Source organism: Artemia franciscana, chromosome 8, assembly GCF_032884065.1.
Source record: "Artemia franciscana chromosome 8, ASM3288406v1, whole genome shotgun sequence".
Taxonomy (NCBI): domain Eukaryota; kingdom Metazoa; phylum Arthropoda; class Branchiopoda; order Anostraca; family Artemiidae; genus Artemia; species Artemia franciscana.
In genome coordinates this window covers 15,644,221-15,664,439 of record NC_088870.1, presented here as the reverse complement: position 1 = coordinate 15,664,439, position 20,219 = coordinate 15,644,221, and the positions used below count along the sequence as shown (strand labels likewise).

Below are 20,219 nucleotides of genomic sequence, written 5' to 3'. Positions count from 1 at the left end.
CTAGCTTAAATATAACAAGGGGAGTGGGTTTTAAATCCTGAAAAATTTAAGTTTTCTGTTTAATTTAGTATAACTTGCAAATGGAGTAACGGATCCGAATCTAAACTAGACCAAAGATGCCTAAGATCAGGGCTCATATCAAGTTCCGGTATTACAAACCCTATCTCAAATAGGGCGAGAGGGACAGGGTCTCAAGTCTTAAGAAAGTTGAGTTTTCTTTTAATTTAGTAGGGCCTATAACTTAGGAATGGAGTGACAATCTGAAGTCAGATTCGTCTGAATACCTGAATTTGCTGAAATGAATTTGACAAAATACCACTGCATTGGATCCTGCTAGAATTACCTAGACTTGTTTATTGCAGACAACATTTAGATGGGCAAAGATTCATAGCTTCAGTAGTTTTACCAATAATATGCTCCTGAAGATGATGAAATGGTAGAAATCTGGTTCAGTTGACAAGATGACAAAACTTAAACATTAATGGTAGAAATATAAGCCCAAATGGACTATAGCATGCAACATTTAGCACAAAACAAGGGATTTTAGCTCACTGTCGACCAGTGAACTGCGAAATAATTTCAATTTTCTTTATTATATAACTTTTAAACAAAAATTAAACCAAGTGTTAATAATACTACAATTTTTTTGTCAAAAACAAATACCTTATTTCATATCCAAAAATAGGGCATGGAGGTATATCTGAGTTTACTCTAAATCTAAAGGGTGATGTTTTCTTGTACATTGCCAAAGCACGGACACACACAAGCTATATCTGAGTTTGCTCTAAATCTAAATGTGATATTTTCTTGTACATTGCCGAAGCACACACACACAAAATTTTCGTGTCAGAGGTAAAGTATTTGAAAAACAAGTACATTAAAAGTATCTTAAGTAATAAGTATTTCGTAATCTTACTTAAGTATCAAGTAATAAGTACACCCTAGAGTTTTTACTTAAGTACAAGTACAAGTAATGGAAAATTTTACTTAAGTAGTACTTCAAGTAAAAGTACTTCAAGTAAGTGACAGCACTGGTCTAAAGCATGTTTTAGTGTTGAAAGTATCATCTTACTAAGTCGTGCGATATCTACCGAGACCAGGCTAATGCCTTTATAATCACCATGCTCACTCTTACATTTTTTAGGTAGGGTTTTAACTAGGATTTTTCCTAAAATTGCTAAGCACTTAGCTTTTTTCAGAAATCGTATTCGCAATCTTTAGCTGCTTATTTAAGACTTCATAGCCACCACATTTAAGAGACTCAATTACCACACTCCTAGATCCAGGGTTCTTATTGATTTTTTATCCTTTTAGTTCTGTCAGAAATTTTTCCCCACAAAATAAATTTGACTACGTCATATCACGTGATATTGTTTTTCGTGCATAACTGAAACTAAGTTTTGATATGAAAAAAAAAATTAATAGATAACACTCATTAATAAGAAAAATATGTTGAACATAAAAGGACTTATGCTCCACCCAGTACTTTCTTATCAGTTCAGTTATCCATGCAATAATATGTAGATAAATTCAAAAAAGATAAGCATACGCCTTAGATAGCTTTAAGAAAGGAATAATGCTAGCTTTCACTTTTTTCGCATTATTGATCGTGATTTGTGATTGTGCTCAAAGTGACCTTGGGATTTTCACATGTACATCAGAAGTATGCACTACATTCAACGACGGGAATTGCAAAATCAAGCTTTGCAATGGATTTAACACAACAAAGATACTTCATCCTGATGTTCCGTGTGATTGCTGTGAATATTGCATTGAACACTTGGGTAAGCAATCACAAATATCATATGTTGTGCTATTTCAAAAGGTGTCATGTGAAAGTATTTTAAATAATGTAATATATCAGTTTTAACGGATTGTGTTCACTGTATCGTATAAGATACGAGTTTTTAGACAAAAGACATTTTATTTCAAAACGACTATTTTATGCAAAAAATGCCAAATCTCCAGATCTTTTCAACAACGATGATCAAATACAATTTAAGATCTATTTTTAAATTAAGAACATTTTGTAAAAAAAAAATATATGTACTAAATTTACGAAAAAAGAAGCAAATTACGTCTTATATCGCTAAAAGAGGTTACGATGCTAAAGATGGCACTCAAAAGGTCACTCGTACCGAAGTCTCTAAAAACAAACAAATAAAAGAGAAACCTAAAAGAGGTTCCTTTTCATGCGACCCATGTGACAACCGAATTTTAGACCCATGTGTAGAGTAAGAGAGATTTGTCTCCCGTGAATTTCTTTTTCCTTGGTGTCATTAATGCAGTGATATTACTACTAACAACTCATCGTAGCGCCAATTCGGTTGAAGCCAAAATAGGTACGCTCGTTCCTCTTCCATCCTAATATATTCAAAGGTTCCCTATTTACATCCTCCCAAGGAGTTCTCATTTCCCTTAAATCTTTCTTTATTACATCCTCCCACCCCAACCGCGGACGACCTCTTTTCCCTTTAGCTCTAGACAGGTGGCCGCAAAGGACAATCTTCGGCAATCTGCCATTCCTTTTACGCATAACGTGCCCTAGCCATCTCAACCTTTCTCTCGTTCTAGAAAGCGGGATCGTATCACACTTTTCGCACAGCCTACTGCTAGGAATACGGCCAGTCAGTGTTAGAAATAGATCCGATTTACTTAAAAAAAGAAAAATATCAAATTCTAAGAAATTAAGGTTAGGTTAAAAGGAAAACTCTAAAAAAATACAAAGAAAAGTAGTTGAATTGACTAAATGAAACAAATTTAATTTGAATTGTTTCAAACACTAAGATTGAGGCGGAGAGACAGAATTTTAACAGTTAATCGTAAAATGCAGAGGAAGAGTGTTTCTTGAACGATAGCATAGCCGGAAGCTGTAGGCATGTGCTCTCCTTCAAAATCTGAGCCGTCTGTTTTTAAATAGTTGCTTAAAAGTCACTGAATATTTTGTATTACATAGCCAATTTATAGCTATGATGGTTAAGCTCTTCTGTAGATTAACTTTCGTCGAGGGTTTCAACTACTTGTAAATCATGGGGTAAAAAATACTTTAAATGTTCTCTTAGCCTCTCTTCTCTTGATTTAGGTGCAAGACAATATAAACAATAATACCTGATACCATGGGATTTTGTGACATATCAGGTGACAGGATTAATTACGGGGGTTGTGAAATGGTCTTTGATTGGATGAAATTGTACATACGGTATCACCCTCAGCTAATCAGAGGTGTTTCGCACTGATGTATATCTATTGGCGTAAACCCAATTTTTTTAAACTTGTTTGGACTGCACTAAAGTAATATGCAACTTTTCACATATTACACGTCTGGGAGTTTTTTAAGAATCTGTCATTTTCTATTTACAGAAGAAGGGAGTCCCTGCTTCAGTACCACGATACTCGTTCCAGAGAGGATGTGTGGACCTGGACTTGCATGTTTACCTGATGCTTCGCAAGAAGATGGATATAGTTGCCAAGAAAGTAAGCTTATAACTTATCTGTTTCAGTTTTTCCAGTTTACTCTTTAGCTGGGATAAGGAAACCAATGGTAAAATTTCGGTATAAAAAAAAATAACTTGCAAGAAGCTGAGTATAGTTGTCCAAAAAAAGTAAGCTTATAAGAACTCGCAAGAAGTCACTGGCGTTATTTAACAGAATTATTTTTCAACATCTAGGGAAGTACAATTTTGTCGTATTTTTAATTTGCTCTATGAAAATACTGAAAAAAGGGTTTTTTTCAACTAAAATAACTCTAAAGGTATCCATTCAAACCTATTCGCTTGGGGGGGAAATCTGGGGGGCTATTGTCTCCTGTTCTTTCTCCGCAACTTTAAACCACTTAAAATAATAACTACGGCTTCTAAAAAAACTAAGCTTATGGCTAATCCGTTTTTAAAAGTCCGTGGAATTACTTCACGAAAATTATGAAGGATTAAAGGTGTTTTTCAATCTTGGTTGGTGGGAGGGAATTTACCGATTTTTAATGTTTTCGATGAAATTAGCGAACAAATGGTATTTTTTATCGAAAATACCACAAGGTAAGGGAGAGTGGGACTGGACGTGGCAGTTTTGACTTTTTTTACCAGGCCAAAATTGATATTATTTTATCATAAAAAGCATATTTATAAAGCATATACATTATTCTAAAATACTTTATTATTTTAGCCTATAGTGAGAATTTCAACCCATCCCAGGGAAAATTGATATCGATATAAGGCAAACTGATACTTTAGTAAGGGCGATTGATATTTTGAAAGAATTGTAATAAATAGATCGTTATAAATCAAGATACAAACATTTTTATTGAGTTCAATTCAAATTGGGATTATGAAAAACTCTCCAAGATATCTCTTCACGATAATCGCCTACATTTTCTCATGTTAAATCCAAATCTGTATCAGTGGGTTCCACTTCCACGTCTAAGGTGCATTTCTTATGTACGAGGTCTGATAAAATTATTTCAAGACCGATGAGGTTAATCGTTAACAAATTTGAGTATGAACTTGCACGTCCTATATTAATTTAACTTTATGCGTTGGGAAAATATATTAGACATAGATTGGATTAAAATAGTCTTAGTCGGCTTCTAGGTGGTATTAAGTAAAGTGTGTGTTTACATCCTGTCAGATTTTATTCCAAATTGCTCTCAGATGAGCGAAAAGAAAACCGAAAACAGATCGCCACTGTTTGGCTAGTGTTCTGAATCTGATGATTTTCTATCAATTATAAGTGGTGACAAGACTTGGGTATTTGGCTACGACCCAGAAACGATGATACAATTTTTGCAGTAGAGGACACCTGATTCGCAACATCCCACAAATCGTCAAGTTCGAAGTCAAATGAAGGTTATGTTGACTACAACGGTATTGTTCATCATGAGTCATGAGTATGCTCCAAAAGGAGAGACCATAATAAAGGAGTGCTATATTGATGCCCCTCAATATTTATGAGACACTGTACGAAGAAAAAGAACCGAGTTTAAAGAAAATGGTAGCTGGAAACTGCATCGGAATAATGCACCAGTTAGGGGTGGATCTAGAGAATAATCTTGGGGGAGCACTCGACTAAGGGGTGCCAATATGATTCGAGCGTCATTATAGGGGGTGTAGATAACGCTTTTGTCCGACCAGTTCGTCTGTGTGAATCTGGTTGGTGCTGATGTAAAATGACAAAAAAAACCTCTTTGAAAGCCAAAAATATTTTTCTATAGCAGTAAAATGCGTATTAACAAAAGACGCGAGCAGTTTCTTTGATGAATAAATTACTATGACTTCATTGAGACTTTCTGAACGAGTTTTCTAGACTATTTTTTTTTTCTTTAGAGTTGGATAAAAAAAAATCTATTAATGGGGAAACCTCTAATTTCTAAGGGTGGAAATACAACTGTTTTTACAAGAGGTAGAAATTCGTAAAACAGCCCCTTGATCTGCTACAAGATTTCAACATTTTCTACAAAGAGACAAAAACTACCTGCAAGCCTGGTTGCTGTTGAATATATGAGCAGCACTTCAAATGTGGGGGTCCTGCCTTGTTGCTTTGGCAGCTAGAAAATGCTTTGAAGAGTTTCTACGAAAAGCAAGGGAATATTGGGTTTTTACTTGTGTCAAGGGCTACTTCTTTTGAAGATTCTTTAATCGGAACCAGAACCAAAACATGGAATGGGTCGTGTCCCCACTGTCAAAGCTGATTTTCTTTCAAAAGGGAAAGAATTTATATGTTTATTATAAACCCTACCCATACCGTGGCAGTTTTTAATACCCAAATATATTTAAGGTTCTTAATTTCCTCGAAAACCATACAAGTGTAATAATGATAGGGAAAAGTATAATATATTTTAGTGTGAATAGATGTTTTATATTAAAATAATGTCATGTACATTATCACAAAGTATTAATATTGTAATGTAAAATAGTTCCATTTCTTATTAGATGTACCTTTCTCTACGTTTCTTACCTTTCTACCTTTCTTACATTTCATTAATTCTGTTTGATCAGTATATTGACCTCCAGCGCTCAATCCAGTCCAAAATGATGAATTCTGAGCATTCTTCTCGTTAGAACTAGTTAGGTCAGTTTTTCTTTGTAAAATTCCCCGTTAAGCGGTGAAAAATATTCTCAAATACATCAAAATCAAATTTAAAACACACAGTTTTTGTTTTAGTTTGAGCGCACAATTTTCATCTTAAGTTTAAAAATTATAACCACAGGGCTGCAGGAAAAATAGCACCGAAAAACGTGCACAGAGAAAATAAATTTTAAGCACTTCAGGAAACACTTAATTTAGACCTCTCGTTATAACCAGTTAGGTCATTTTTTCTTTGTAAAATTCCCCTTTAAACAGTGAAAAATAAGAAAAATATTCTCAAAATACACCCTCGTTAGATAAATATTATAAGAAAAATAAGAAAAATAATGATATTTCTCATAAGAAAAATATTCTCAAAATACACCCTAAGTAGAGATACAGCGTTTTCTTATGATGATATTGTTCACTTCAGAAATAGATGGTTTTGGATGTTCTGCCTTATCTCAGTTTAGGGCGTTTTGCTGAAACACGGTCAAAATGCTGTTTAAACACGTGCTTTAATAATTTCTAACTTAATCCAGTAGCGTCCAGCGTTGCCATCTGGGAACACCTTACTTTAAATTTTTATTGCTAATACGGTAGCGACTAGGATAAATTTTAAGCGTCCCTTAAACTACCATAAATATCATAGAAGTTCTCGAATTTTTTCGGTCTTGAATTTGGTTTAGTTTGGTTCTCTGGATTTTTTTTTTAAATATGGAAGAAAAGAAAGTTTTTGAAAGCTATTTGTTTTTAATGGAATACCAGGGAAGGCAAGTGGTTGAAACCTCTTGTTTTAGCGTTTTGTTGTTCTATTATCACCACTGTTAGAATCTATGAAACAATTGCACCAAAATATCTACAAGAAGAAGAATGCAGTATCAGTTAAAAAAAAGTGTTCCCAACCGGGAAATTGGGGCGTTTCAACGACCTAAAATTGTCCACATGCTTTGTAGCAGGCGATCACTTCTGTTTTGAAGATGGATCCCAAGAAATGTGCTATATACGAAGAGACAAACATTGATATGGTCATTATCTATTTATCCCTCATAATTTCAGGGTACTAACAAACAAAATATGGGGTAATTGCAGGGTACTCAATGATGAAAGAGAGGAAGACAAGGGCAATAAAAATAAATTCAATAGTCTTACAAGTTGTCTTGCAGGGACGATAGAGCTTGGGATACTTGATACTTGTGAATCAACCAGCCTACGTCGACCGTATGAATCTGGGTAATTTTTAACTTCCACATTATTTTCGGATACCATAGACGGCATTCCACTAGGACTTCTTCCTAGGAAGATAGTATTATACCCTGCATCTTACTACAGTCGGGCAGCTCAATAAGAGAGGGCATGTGAATTAGCTCTCCCAAATCCCACACGGCAAGCTCAAATGTCCAAAACATTTCCCAAAAACCCCATTTATAATGTGTCTTCGCTCCCGTGACCCATCCTTATCACATCCCTGTCAATGACTCCCAGAAACCGTATCATAAATCGATGGGCTCTTAAGAAAGAGAATAAAAAATCTGCCAAAAAAAAAGAAAAAAAGGAAACAGTCTGAAAATGACGATCGACCAAGAAAGTTTAATTATATGATTAATTCTTCCTGAAAACGAGATTTATCTTGTAATTTTATGACGAAATGATTCGTAAGCTCATCATGCAAGCATTTTCATGTCTGAATATCTAGCAGATCAAGAGCAAAATCTTGGGTAAGGGGGCCACTGAACCAAGGGCGTCAATATGACTCGAGGTGGGCGCCAAATTAAAAAGCTTATTTTAAAAAAGATAAAAAAGAAAAAAAACAGAACAAGGGCGCAACAAATATCTTGGGGGAAGTGTCACCCCCCCCTGACCCCATGGATCTGTTCCTGGCCTAAATTACTTTTAACTCTTTCATTCATCTAATTTCAACGAAATTAGCAATATAGTTAAAATAAATACATAGACAGATTTATCACACGAAAGCCCTATTGGGCCATTCACTATTTAATTAGTCACAAAATAAAGTTGAGAATGTTTTGAGTGGGGAGTGGACAGGGGCAATTCAAAAAATACTCCTTAACATAAATTAATGTTGTATGTTGCTTTGTCATATCCCCGTCATTGAAGCCCAGAAACCATATCCTAAATCGACAGGCTCACAAGAAAGATAAAACAAATCTGCCAAAAAAAAAGGAGAAAAAGAAAACACATTCTGAAGATGTAGAAAACACATCTAATTTCAACCAAATCGGCTATATAGTTAAAATAAATCGATAGATAAATTTATTCACACGAAAGCCCTATTGGGCCATTCGCTATTTAATTAGTCACATAACTTAACTTAAGGATTTCTTTTAGGGTGGAGGGGGTTTATTATTAGTCAAAACTTACCTTTCGGTTTCCGGGTATTTTCGGATATTTTACCAAGATATCCAGAAATATCCTTTGATCCCCTTGCACATTCAGCCATCAGTGTTTGTCTCTTATCCATTCTATGCTCGTGTCCAGATTTCTTATTTTTATTCACTTTGAACTTTTAACTCTAAGGCTACTTTTCAATTTGTCATTGTGAATAGACAAATAGCTATGACTGTATTACCACGTGCATGAAACGTGTTTAAGATACATCTTTTATCTTCAATAGGTGTTTCCATTTCCGTGAAATAGGGGAAAGTTCCATGTTCGTAGAAAAATCTTTGCAGCAATCAATGATTTTTATGCCAATTTTGTAGATATATACTGAACTGGCTGAAGATAAAAAAAAGTTTTGTTCATTTTAAGTTTCAACTTTACTCTTTACATTCATAGGAAAGCTTTGCTTTTTGTTGTTAATTGGGCAAATCACCTACGAATAATTGATCAAATTGTCAAGTATACATAAAAAAAAGAGTATAAAAATAACGGAATGCGAATGAGGGTGCCAGAAAAATATTGGAGGGCCTAAGGCACCGCCCACCCCCTCCCCCTGAATCCGGAGTTTTTTTTAGGCGTATTTAATCTTCTTTTGGCAAAACGTTGGTGCCACAAAGGTCAGAGGTACCACGGCAGTGACGAGCCCTGTGTCAATGCCATCTGGTACATCTGAATTTAGCTGCTTATCAAATTGTGTATCATAAAGACCTGGACATTGCTATTAATTGCATATTGTTTCTCCATTCGCTACTTTCGAGCTTAAGGATGGCACAGTTTGATGGCTGGTCAGCTCATGCAGGGTCTTAAATGTTGTGAAATGTCTTTCTTTTGGGCAGCTATCTAGGTTTCAGTAGCTTTGCCCGCTATAAAACCTTTCTTTTCCTTGTGGAGCATATAGTTAATTTGTTTGTTGAGCTCTCTGTATAGGGCTATATCTACTCGTAGTCCTGCTCATCATCTCTGCTTGATTAGTCCTAACGTTTGGTTGCTTATCCACTCTTTTCTTTTTTCATTGCTTCTAGCCCACAATTTCTGCGGCTGCTGCAAGAACATTGTCTGTAAAACCGTAAAAATGCTCCACGCTGATTCCCTTTCTGAACACTGTAATAGAGCCTCAAATCAGTTAGAGATATTAATCGCATACTGTTTGTGAACCGTGGGATTGTGCTGCTGCCATCGAGAGCTATCTTTCGTCTTAGAGGAAGAGGAGTTGCTCTTGTTGGGCCTCAGTGAAAGTTTGATCCGTGCAGAAACAAGGTGGTAGTTGGCATTGCCGAGCTCTGTGCCTCTGTATGAGTGGCAGTTCCAGAAAGACAATAGCCAGTCTCGTCTAAGAATGATGAGGTCAAGTATCTTTTTTGTTGTGCTATTGTTGCTTCAACATATGTACCTTTCAATGTCTTTTCTCGCGTACCATGTATTTGTGACTGATGGGACGTGGGTGATGCTGCAATTTAGTGGCCGTTTACCGTTATCATTCATTTTACCCACCGTCGTGGGTCCAACAGCTGCACCGTACAGACCAGAGCTTTTATCGATTATCGATGCTGTTGTTAAAATCTGTTAGGGTTAACAGGTATTCAGGTTGGAGAACAATGACATTAATGCATGGGACAGGCTAAGAGGACAGTAACGTATAGGACATGTCCTTTTCTTCATCATCAGTATCGTTTGTTGGTGCATAGTAAGCAAGAATAGTTAAGTTCACGTGCTTATCATCGATTCTTGCTCACATTAGACGTGATGAAATAAATTTGACTGACAGTAGAGCTTTCCAAGCAAAGCTTTTGAGAACAAAACTGACTCCCCGTCTTCTTAGTGCTCCGCTGGACCAGAATAGTGTCTGTATTCAATGTCTTCTTCGTTGCTTCCAGGGAGGGCCGTATCTGTTATTCCTGTAATTGTCACTTATTATTTTTTAATTATTTCGCTAAGAGAAGCTTTAAACCAGGCTGGTTCAGTGTCAATACATTCCAGGTGACAACATTTATGCCATCTTCGTCATCGATGTTCAAAAGGGTGCATCCTTGGCAGGCTTAGGTTTAAATGGGAAATAGTGGTTGAGGTACTCGAGACTTTAGTTTTGGTTCCTTTCGTAGCAACGAATCTTGAGATAAGGGCTTCTAATCCAACCGTCCAAAGGCGCGTTTAGTTCTCCGGTGGCTAATTGTATATCCAGAAAAACATGAACTCAGATCTTCATGCACCACAAATGCACACAAATATTACAAAACTATATGAACCAGGGTTTTTTTTTTCAAAGGCTGTCGGTCTGGAGCAGTAATACATATAATACGAATTCACTTCGGAATAGAACGAAATTCGGAGCAGGTCAGAATAGTAAGAAAAAAATAAATTGGAATTTTAAATCGGAAATGTAAACATTGACTCTAGATAATACTTCTAACATCATTCAAAAGAAAGAAAATGCACTATTAATCAAGTTTGTTTTTGTAGTCACGATTCTTACCTATTGTGACCAACTGATCTGAAGCAAAAAAAAAGTATTTCCGTAACAAGGTAAAACCTTTTTAATTGAAAATATATTATTAATACCTTCTTTTGTTATTTCTAGTTGGCAAGAGAGTCGCATTTCGAATTTTGTTAATAAAAAGAGTGGAATGAATAGATAACTTTTCTCCCCGCTATTATAAAAAAAATAGTTTAGTAGTACATAAGTAACAAGGACAAGAGAAACAATGAAAAGGATAATTTGTAACTTACATCTTTCTGCTTTTTTTCAGCATCAACTGACTGTACACGTGCACTTGATCAATACAATGAGATGTTAGAATCTGGATCAGTTGGAATTGCTACTGTCAAACCGTCATGCACCGTAGACGGCGACTATGAGCCTAAGAGATGTCTCTACGGTCTCACGTAAGCAATAGTATTATTTCAGACCATTGCCAAAACCCAGCAGACGCTTAGTTACACCTTTATTCGACGTAAGGTCCATAGAGGCCCCCCCCCAAAAAAAAAGAGGCCACAATGAAAGCACTATAACTACGATTAAAAGTAGGATGTAGAGGCACTTAGAATTGAGTTTAGTTCTGAATAGTCAGTTATTCTTGGTATAGGGAGGCTTTGATAAGGTATTGAAGGATTATCTGAGAGTCATGAAAAAATGAAACAAAATTATGATTTCGTGAAAAACATTTCTAGAAATATTTCGCATCTGATAGGCTTTTGAGTTTCACCCACTTCATGTAGCCTCTTGTGTTTCTTTGCGTTGAAGAATCAATTCACCTGAAGTGGGTGGTTCCTGCTTTGTGTACTCCAAACTGCAGGCTTTCGTTCAGTGGTACCAGCTCTTGCAAATAAATGGGAGGGGGAGTTTATCTTTCAAAATATAAGGAGTATTTAAAAATAATGCAGTTCTCGATGAAAATATCAGAAAAAGATATTTTTCATAAACCCCGGGGGGTTCTATGAAATCCAACGATGTTAAATGCTCTAACCCCCATGTGTACCATTTCTTTTCCTCTGCTTTCACTCTAATTTTTCCCGTCTACCTTTTTGCAAAATAAAAAAAAAACCTGCTGGGCTCCCTGCTATTGTAAACTGTATGCGAAATAGGCTAAAGAAAAATAAACCGTACAGTCTATAGGATTGGGTCGCATACTAATATAAGTATACAGGTGCATTAGTATTTCTGTCACAGGTGCTGTCATAGTCATAGGTATTGTCATCTGTCATTACATTTTTTTTTTATCATAGGTGCTACTGCGTTGGTCCTGAAAATAATCGTTTAACAGGCGAAGTAGCCCCAGCCGATCCTTCAAGCCTTGAAATGGATTGTGGTAAGCAAAGTTCCTTCTTCTGTGTTCATATGACTTAACTTTCATATAACTTATGGAATCTATTAACAGTGGTCCGGACAAAGGTGAAACATCTTTGTCTATATTTATAGATATTCGTAAAGCATTCGATACAGTTGACTTTCAAAGTCTGCTATGTCGGATGGAGTTATTAGGTGTCCATATAAAGCGGTTAAATTGTTTTGAAAGCTATTTCACAGGGATATCCCTCAAAGTAGTGTTAAATGTTGTGAACTCGGCTGCATTTCCAGTGGCGTGTGGAGTACCACAAGGGTCAGTGTTAGGTCCGCTGCTGTACCTCATCTATGTTGATCTCATGCACCTTTATTTGAAAGATGTGTGTGTTATCTCGTTTGCTGATGATACCAATTTAACTGTCTTCACCTCGTCTGTGAAGGACCTGGTGAGATAAGTAAAAGTACACGGCTGGATGTGTCTTGTCAGTTAACTTTATGTGGCTATCCAATTCAACAAGTTGATCCTCTCAACTACCTTGGTTTTTATCTTGATTGCCATCTGGCCTAGAAACGTCAGAGTGATGCAATTTCCATCAAAAATTGTCCTTGGGGTTGGAATGCTTCAGCGTCTGCAGCACTTTCTCCCTCAAAGAATACTTCTAACTAAATATGTCTCGTTGGCTTATCCATACATCTCCTAAGGTTGCCTCCTACGGAGCGCTAACTTCTTATGCAACTTTAGAAGACTGCAATATCTATAAAATAAAGCTGTTAGAACAACCGGTAGATAAGTCCAGGATGTATATGACACCTATGCTTGTTTTAGGCTCTTGAAGCTCCTTAGTGTAAGTCATATAAAAGATTACCAAGCTGCAGTATTTGTGTTTAAGTGTATGAATTGTTTAACCCCTGATGTTTTTAAGAGTTTTTACCAAATTAACAATGACCTGCATCATTTTAGAACTAGGCAAAGTGATAATATACTTGTTAATTTGCGTCGTGGTACCAGGTCTTCATATTCAATGAAACACCTGAGTCGATCTGTATGGAATTAAATAAAAAAAACTAGTTTTTTTAACTGAAAATAAGGAGCGACATTAAAACTTAAAACGAGCAGAAATTACTCCGTGTATGAAATGGGCCGTTCCCTTCTCAACTCCCCGCTCTTTATGCTAAAGTTTGACTATTTCTCTCAATACTATTTTATTAAATAGTAAAAAACTTTAGCGTAAAGAGCGGGGCGTTGAGAAGGGAATGGCCCCTTTCATACACGGAGTAATTTCTGTTCGTTTTAAGTTTTAATGTCGGTCCTTACTTTCAGTTAAAAAAGCTTTTTTTATTTAATTTCTGAACGTTTTTTAATTAATGCATGTTTGGTTTTGGCTCTCCGCACATAAATTATTAAAACGAAATTTGCATATTAATTCTTTTTTTTTGGCTAAATGCCTTTCTCTTAGTTTTGATCAGACGACTTTGAGAAAAGGGGGTGGAGGAGGAGACCTAGTTGCCCTCCAATTTTTCGGTTACTTAAAAAAGCATCTAGAACTTTTAATTTTTAACGGACGTTTTATTAGTAAAAAATAAACATAACTTAAGAATTAACTTACGTAACGAACTTACATATTCGTATATTTTTATTATGAATATGAGGGGGCTTGTCCCCTCGTTAATACTTCGCTCTTCACAATGAAGCTTAAATTTTCTCCCAATTCTTTAAGAATGACCCTTGAATCAGAAAGGCCGTAGAATAAATAGTTGAAAATACTAAAAATACTTTAGCGTAAAGAGCGAGGTATTTAGGAGAAGAAGAACCACTCTTATGCGCAATAATCTCTGTTCGTTTTAATTTTTAATGCGGCTCCTTACTTTCAGTTGAACAAACTTTTATCACATTTATTTTTTATTGTTTTTTTTATAATCATTCTAGAAAATCCTGCACCCCCTTCGTTGAATTTCTCTTCCCCCATGATAAATTCCTCTAAGGAAAGATCCTTCCACATATCTCCCTTCCTTCAGCCCCCATCCAAACAAATAAAATCCCCCTGAAAACGTCTGAACACTTCTCAATAGCCATTAATGTATGTAAACACTGGTCAAAGTTTGTAACTTGTTGCCCCACCCCCAGGGACTCTGGAGAGTAAGGCATCCCCAAAGACATAGTTATTATGTTTTTCAAGTATGCTGAACAAAATGACTATATCAAAATTTTGATCCGTTGATTTTTGGAAAAAATGAGCGTGGGAGCAGGGGTTAAGATGGGTTTGGGAGGATAGGGGGTTTGGATTTGAGTATTCAAGAGTGATGGGAGTGGATTTGTCATTATTATTTTTGTTTTATGTTTTTATCTATCTTTATTATTTTTAATTCAGTTATTTGTAAAGCACAAAAGTGTTGTTTAATTTGTTTATTTGTTTGTGAGTGTGGAATAATAAACTGATGAACCTATCACCCACACACTTAAATGATTACTAATATATGTGGTTGTGCATACCCTTATTCCATCCATTTTTTTTTTTTTTTTTTTTTTTTTTTTTTTTTTTTTTTTTTAACAAAAAGGTAATTTTCTACTATAAATCAGAAAAATCGGAAAACTATGAGATATTTGAAATAAAGACGAAATAAGTGCTAAAAACTCAATTATCACTAATGATTACTTATTGATTTGTTCCTACTTTCAGCCGAAATTTGCAGTGGTCAAGTAATTAGTCCTAATATGTTTGTAATACTCATAAGGGAATAACAGTGTTGATCCTTCTGTACGTCAATTAGTGCAAATTAATTTTATGTAATCCTGAAGAAAAACAGTAATATGTTTGTAATACTCACAAGGGAATAACAGTGTTGATCCTTCTGGACGTCAATTAGTGCAAATTAATTTTATGTAATCCTGACGAAAAACAGTAATATGTTTGTAATACTCACAAGGGGAAAACAGTGTTGATCCTTCTGGACGTCAATTAGTGCGAATTAATTTTATGTAATCCTGAACAAAAACAGTAATATGTTTGTAATACTCATAAGGGAATAACAGTGTTGATCCTTCTGGACGTCAATTAGTGCAAACTAATTTTATGTAATCCTGAAGAAAAACAGTAATATGTTTGTAATACTCACAAGGGAATAACAATGTTGATCCTTCCGGACGTCAATTAGTGCAAATTAATTTTATGTGATCCTGAAGAAAAACAGTAATATGTTTGTAATACTCACAAGGGAATAACAGTGTTGATCCTTCTGGACGTCAATTAGAGCAAATTAATTTTATGTAATCCTGAAGAAAAACAGTAATATGTTTGTAATACTCACAAGGGAATAAAACAGTGTTGATCCTTCTGTACGTCAATTAGTGCAAATTAATTTTATATAATCCTGAAGAAAAATAGTAATATGTTTGTAATACTCACAAGGGAATAACAGTGTTGATCCTTCTGGACGTCAATTAGTGCAAATTAATTTTATGTAATCCTGAAGAAAAACAGTAATATGTTTGTAATACTCACCAGGGGAAAACAGTGTTGATCCTTCTGGACGTCAATTAGTGCGAATTAATTTTATGTAATCCTGAACAAAAACAGTAATATGTTTGTAATACTCACAAGGGAATAACAGTGTTGATCCTTCTGGACGTCAATTAGTGCAAATTAATTTTATGTAATCCTGAAGACAAACAGTAATATGTTTGTAATACTCACAAGGGAATAACAGTGTTGATCCTTCTGGACGTCAATTAGTGCAAATTAATTTTATGTAATCCTGAAGAAAAACAGTAATATGTTTGTAATACTCACAAGGGAATAACAGTGTTGATCCTTCTGGACGTCAATTAGTGCAAATTAATTTTATGTAATCCTGAAGAAAAACAGTAATATGTTTGTAATACTCATAAAGGAATAACAATGATGATCCTTCTGGACGTCTATTAGTGCAAATTAATTTTATGTAATCCTTAAGATAAATAGTAACAATAATTTATCCCCGTTGATGATAACTGAGTTTTGTAGCAGACGAAAAGTGCCAAAGCAAATATTTGAAGGCATCTTCAGAGTGTTTTTCTACTGAGAGACAGGCCTCTCAGGTGGCATCAAAATAATGTTTTTGTTTTCTCACTAATTTCTCTTTGTTTTTGGTTTTAGCATCATAATAAAAATATCTTTATATCTTTCTAATTAATATTGTATTTGTTATAAAATGAAGTATGCCTTCAGGAGCTATTTAATGCGCTGCCAATCATACCCTCGTAGTTCTATATCCCCTAGTCACATTTCGAGAAGTGGATTACTTCATTTAAGGTAAGAGGGGATCCGACAGACAAAACACCACGTATTAATTAATTTAAACTCACAAATTAATAATAATGAGATTATGGCACCTATCCAAGAATAGATAAAAAAAAAACAGAAATAAGGAATTTAGTGACAAATAAAAAATATGGATAATTACAAAGGACATACCAATAATCTACAGATTTGAGCATGATTTACTACGTATAAATAAATTGCCCACTTAACTATTATAAAACAAAAGCCCTAGATATGTTCTACGGTTTAATTTCTTTATATAAAATTGGACTGAAAAAAATATTGGCTGACAATTGACTATTTAAAATATGCCATGACATTATTTTGCAATTAAATATTGTATTCAAAATAAAATATCTAGTATTCAATTCAAAAAACAGTCAAAGGTGCAAATTCACAACGTGATTAACGATTAACTCCCATTAACCCATTAACTCCCAATGTCCCCATTTGGGAGCACTTCATTTCAATTTTTGTTACCCAAAAATTGGTCCATATTCTTTGAACGATGTTTCAATTTATATTGCCTGAACGATATAGCTTGTAATCGCCCATACTTTTTTAACAGACGATATAGTTTGAGATGGTTCATCAGGATTTCTTGTTGCTTTTACATTGCCTTCTGAAGATTTAGACGACGTTTTGCTTAGCCGTCGTAGGAAAACAACCCCAACACTACTGCATGAACAGTCTTCAAAACTCGAATTTAAAAAGTATTGACCTCCGAAGAAAACCAAAGCGATATACCAAACTGGAAAAACATGCCATAGTCTGGAGATCTTCCATCATAACCGTTACCTAGACTGACAGATATGGTCAGTCACATGATTAGTCATGCCTCAATTGGAGGTTTTTGTGAACTCTAGGATGAAACTATTCATACTATTATCGAATAGGAAACAGCACTATATACTTCTCAGAATGGTGACATCGACTTCTATTGAGCTTTGAAGAATTTGAAATATTTTTGGGAGGCTTACAACTATCAGGATATCATCACCTTCTCTGTTATAATATGTACTGGCTGGTTAGACGACCTAGACACTCCTATAGTTGGAAAAGTCATGAGCTGCATCAGATTTTTGAAGATAAAGATAAACTTACAGTTTGTAAATAATGATGAGCTCCAGGAAAGTGACAAAATGGCTAAAGCAAGGCCACTTGTACATACCATGAACACTCGGCTTCAACAATATGCTCGTCACAGCTGCGATCCAAATTGATTCGATTTGGACACAAAATATGGGTGTCATCTTTTTTTATAATATCCTTACGAAATTCATATGGAGAGTTGAAAAAGTGAGCAACAGTCAGCAATACCCTCAGGTCCAGAGGGGATCACAAAACTATTGTCTGTTGTTGAAAATCTGCCCGAAGCCTTCTTTAACAATTCATTCACTGATTTCGTACTACAGTCACTGTAGGTGAAAACCACTCGAAAAGAGGCTGTCTCAAAGAAACTAAAGCTATTGAAAAGAAAGAACGTGGTGATACGATTACAAGTCACATGAAGTTTTTTTTACTGTGAAGTGGAAAGGTAGCACAGCTGCTTGTGTATCAGCAATGAGTGGTTTTGCTTGTCTTGTAACGGTGCCACGAACAATTCCATACCTAACTTAAGTTTATCTTATACACAAACGTCAATTAAACATGACAAATGATATGTATACGTTTATATCCTTCAGTTCCAAGGCCAACTTTAAAGCCGAGCGCACCCATATGGGAACATAGCATCATGTTTACACTGTTGGTGTGAAAAATTGTTTGAAACCACAAATATTTAAATTAAATCCATCTCTCTTCCCTTAAATCCATGGTCATTCCAAACTTATAACGGAATATAACTTCAGTACTAAAAGGAATAAAAAAAATAAAACGGTGTCTACTTTATTGATATTAGTGCTATTAGGCTTGTATATGTTACTTCTCGAAAATGAAAGATCCGTATTACCATTATTTACCAATTAAGACGTTAGCCGACCGGTTAGCGTACTGAACTTGAAATCCTGAGAACAGGGATTCGAGTCCTGGTGTAGCTGGTTTTGGGTTTGGAACGGGGTCAATGGTGTGACTCTGTAAGCTCAGCCAGAGTCGACCCAGCTCTAAACTGGTGTACGGAAACACGCGAGGCGTTGGAAGATTTACCCTCAACCATGCATTGCCAATCCTGGCCTAAATAAATGAATCAGGAGATCGGTACCTGTACAATGCGAACCATATGTCAGCATGCGAAAAAGATATTTTAGTAACTTCTGCACCAATTAAGATGAAGCCTCAAGCCACCAATATCTTATGCTGAAAAGAATGTCTTCAACCCAGTGGTGTTAATAGAGAGGGAGGACTGCTACATTTTATTGCTCCTATGTTCCCCCTCCAATTTTTTAAAATGCATTCATTATTTTTGTTGGTTTTTTTTCACCGAAAAATGGCTTATTTTTATTGAAAAAATGAAAAAAATTTTAAATTGCTTTTTTCATAGATATTCAATTCAATTCAGTTCAATTTATTCAAATAAAAAAAACATAACACCAATAATAATAAAGATCCTGGAAGCGAACTTGTTGAGGACCATAACAACAAAAAATTTGAAATGAAGAAGAGAGAAAAAAAAGAGTAAAACATGGGTAATTAAAGCAAATTGAATAAGAATGTAGAGAATTATAATATCAAAATTTTAGTACATTGTTATACAGCCTGCAAAAACTTGTGGATAGCTTGACACTGGAGGGTATTATATTCCATTGAAGTATAGATTTATAAATGGGGGATCGCTGGGCAGAACTAGAGGCACACTTGGGGACAATGAAGGAACGGTTGGATGAACGGAGACGGAGGCCTTCAGAATTATTACTATTAAAATAAGATAATAATCGGGGAGGAAGATTTTTATGGTAAGCGGAGTATGCAAGGGATAGATTTAATTTTTTGATTATTTGTTCAAAAGGGATAATACCAAAATCGGAGTACAAGTCCTGGGTGGGATATAGTCGGGGCAGCCGAAAACTGCTTTGACGGCACGGTTTTGGGCAGATTTAAATTTATTGGTAACTGAAGGATAAGTGTTGCCCCAAACAGATCCGCAGTATGAGATATATGTGTAAATAAAAGAGTAATAAAGGGTGACAAGGATATCGGGAGGAAGAAAATAATTCACACGATTAATCATACTTACCTGTCGCGTGATTATGGCTCTGATGTAGGACACATGTGTCGCAAATATTGAAAATATACTTTGTCCCCTCCCCTCACTCATTCAAAATTTTTGTAATTGACACCAGTGTATCACCACTTTGCTACTTCTAGCAAAACAACAATAGTCCTTATGCGTATAATAATCCTACTTTTGTTTAAAGTTTTATTCAATGTGTTTCAATTAAAACTATTTAAACTCGTTTGTATTAACCCTTTTGTTGTCGTCGCAGAGTCATAAAATTAAGGATTTTTAAACAAATATACAACGTTCAGTTTTTTTTTTTATTTCAGTTTAGATCACTCTTTATGAGAGAGCCTTTAGTTTTTTTTTTTTTTTTTTTTTTTTTTTTTTTTTTTTTTTTTTTTTTTTTTTTTTTTTTTTACTGAATCTCAGAGCTTCCAATAAACACCAATGAATCACATTATATGAATTTGTGTAAAAATACTCATTTGAAAATCAAGGCTTTAAGTAATATCTTAAATATTGAACT

At 35.1% G+C, this 20,219-nt stretch overlaps 1 protein-coding gene across 1 annotated transcript in view; it reads left to right on the top strand.

Moving 5' to 3' along the window:
• Nucleotides 1-1,526: 1,526 nt before the first annotated feature.
• Nucleotides 1,527-20,219, top strand: part of LOC136030050 (uncharacterized) — a 28,186-nt gene continuing 9,493 nt past the window's right edge. Inside the window, exons 1-4 of the mRNA XM_065708671.1 lie at nt 1,527-1,784; nt 3,361-3,474; nt 11,205-11,340; nt 12,181-12,263. Of these exons, the coding sequence (XP_065564743.1) occupies nt 1,577-1,784; nt 3,361-3,474; nt 11,205-11,340; nt 12,181-12,263 (541 nt within the window). The 5' untranslated portion in view covers nt 1,527-1,576. The remainder of the gene's footprint in view (nt 1,785-3,360; nt 3,475-11,204; nt 11,341-12,180; nt 12,264-20,219) is intronic.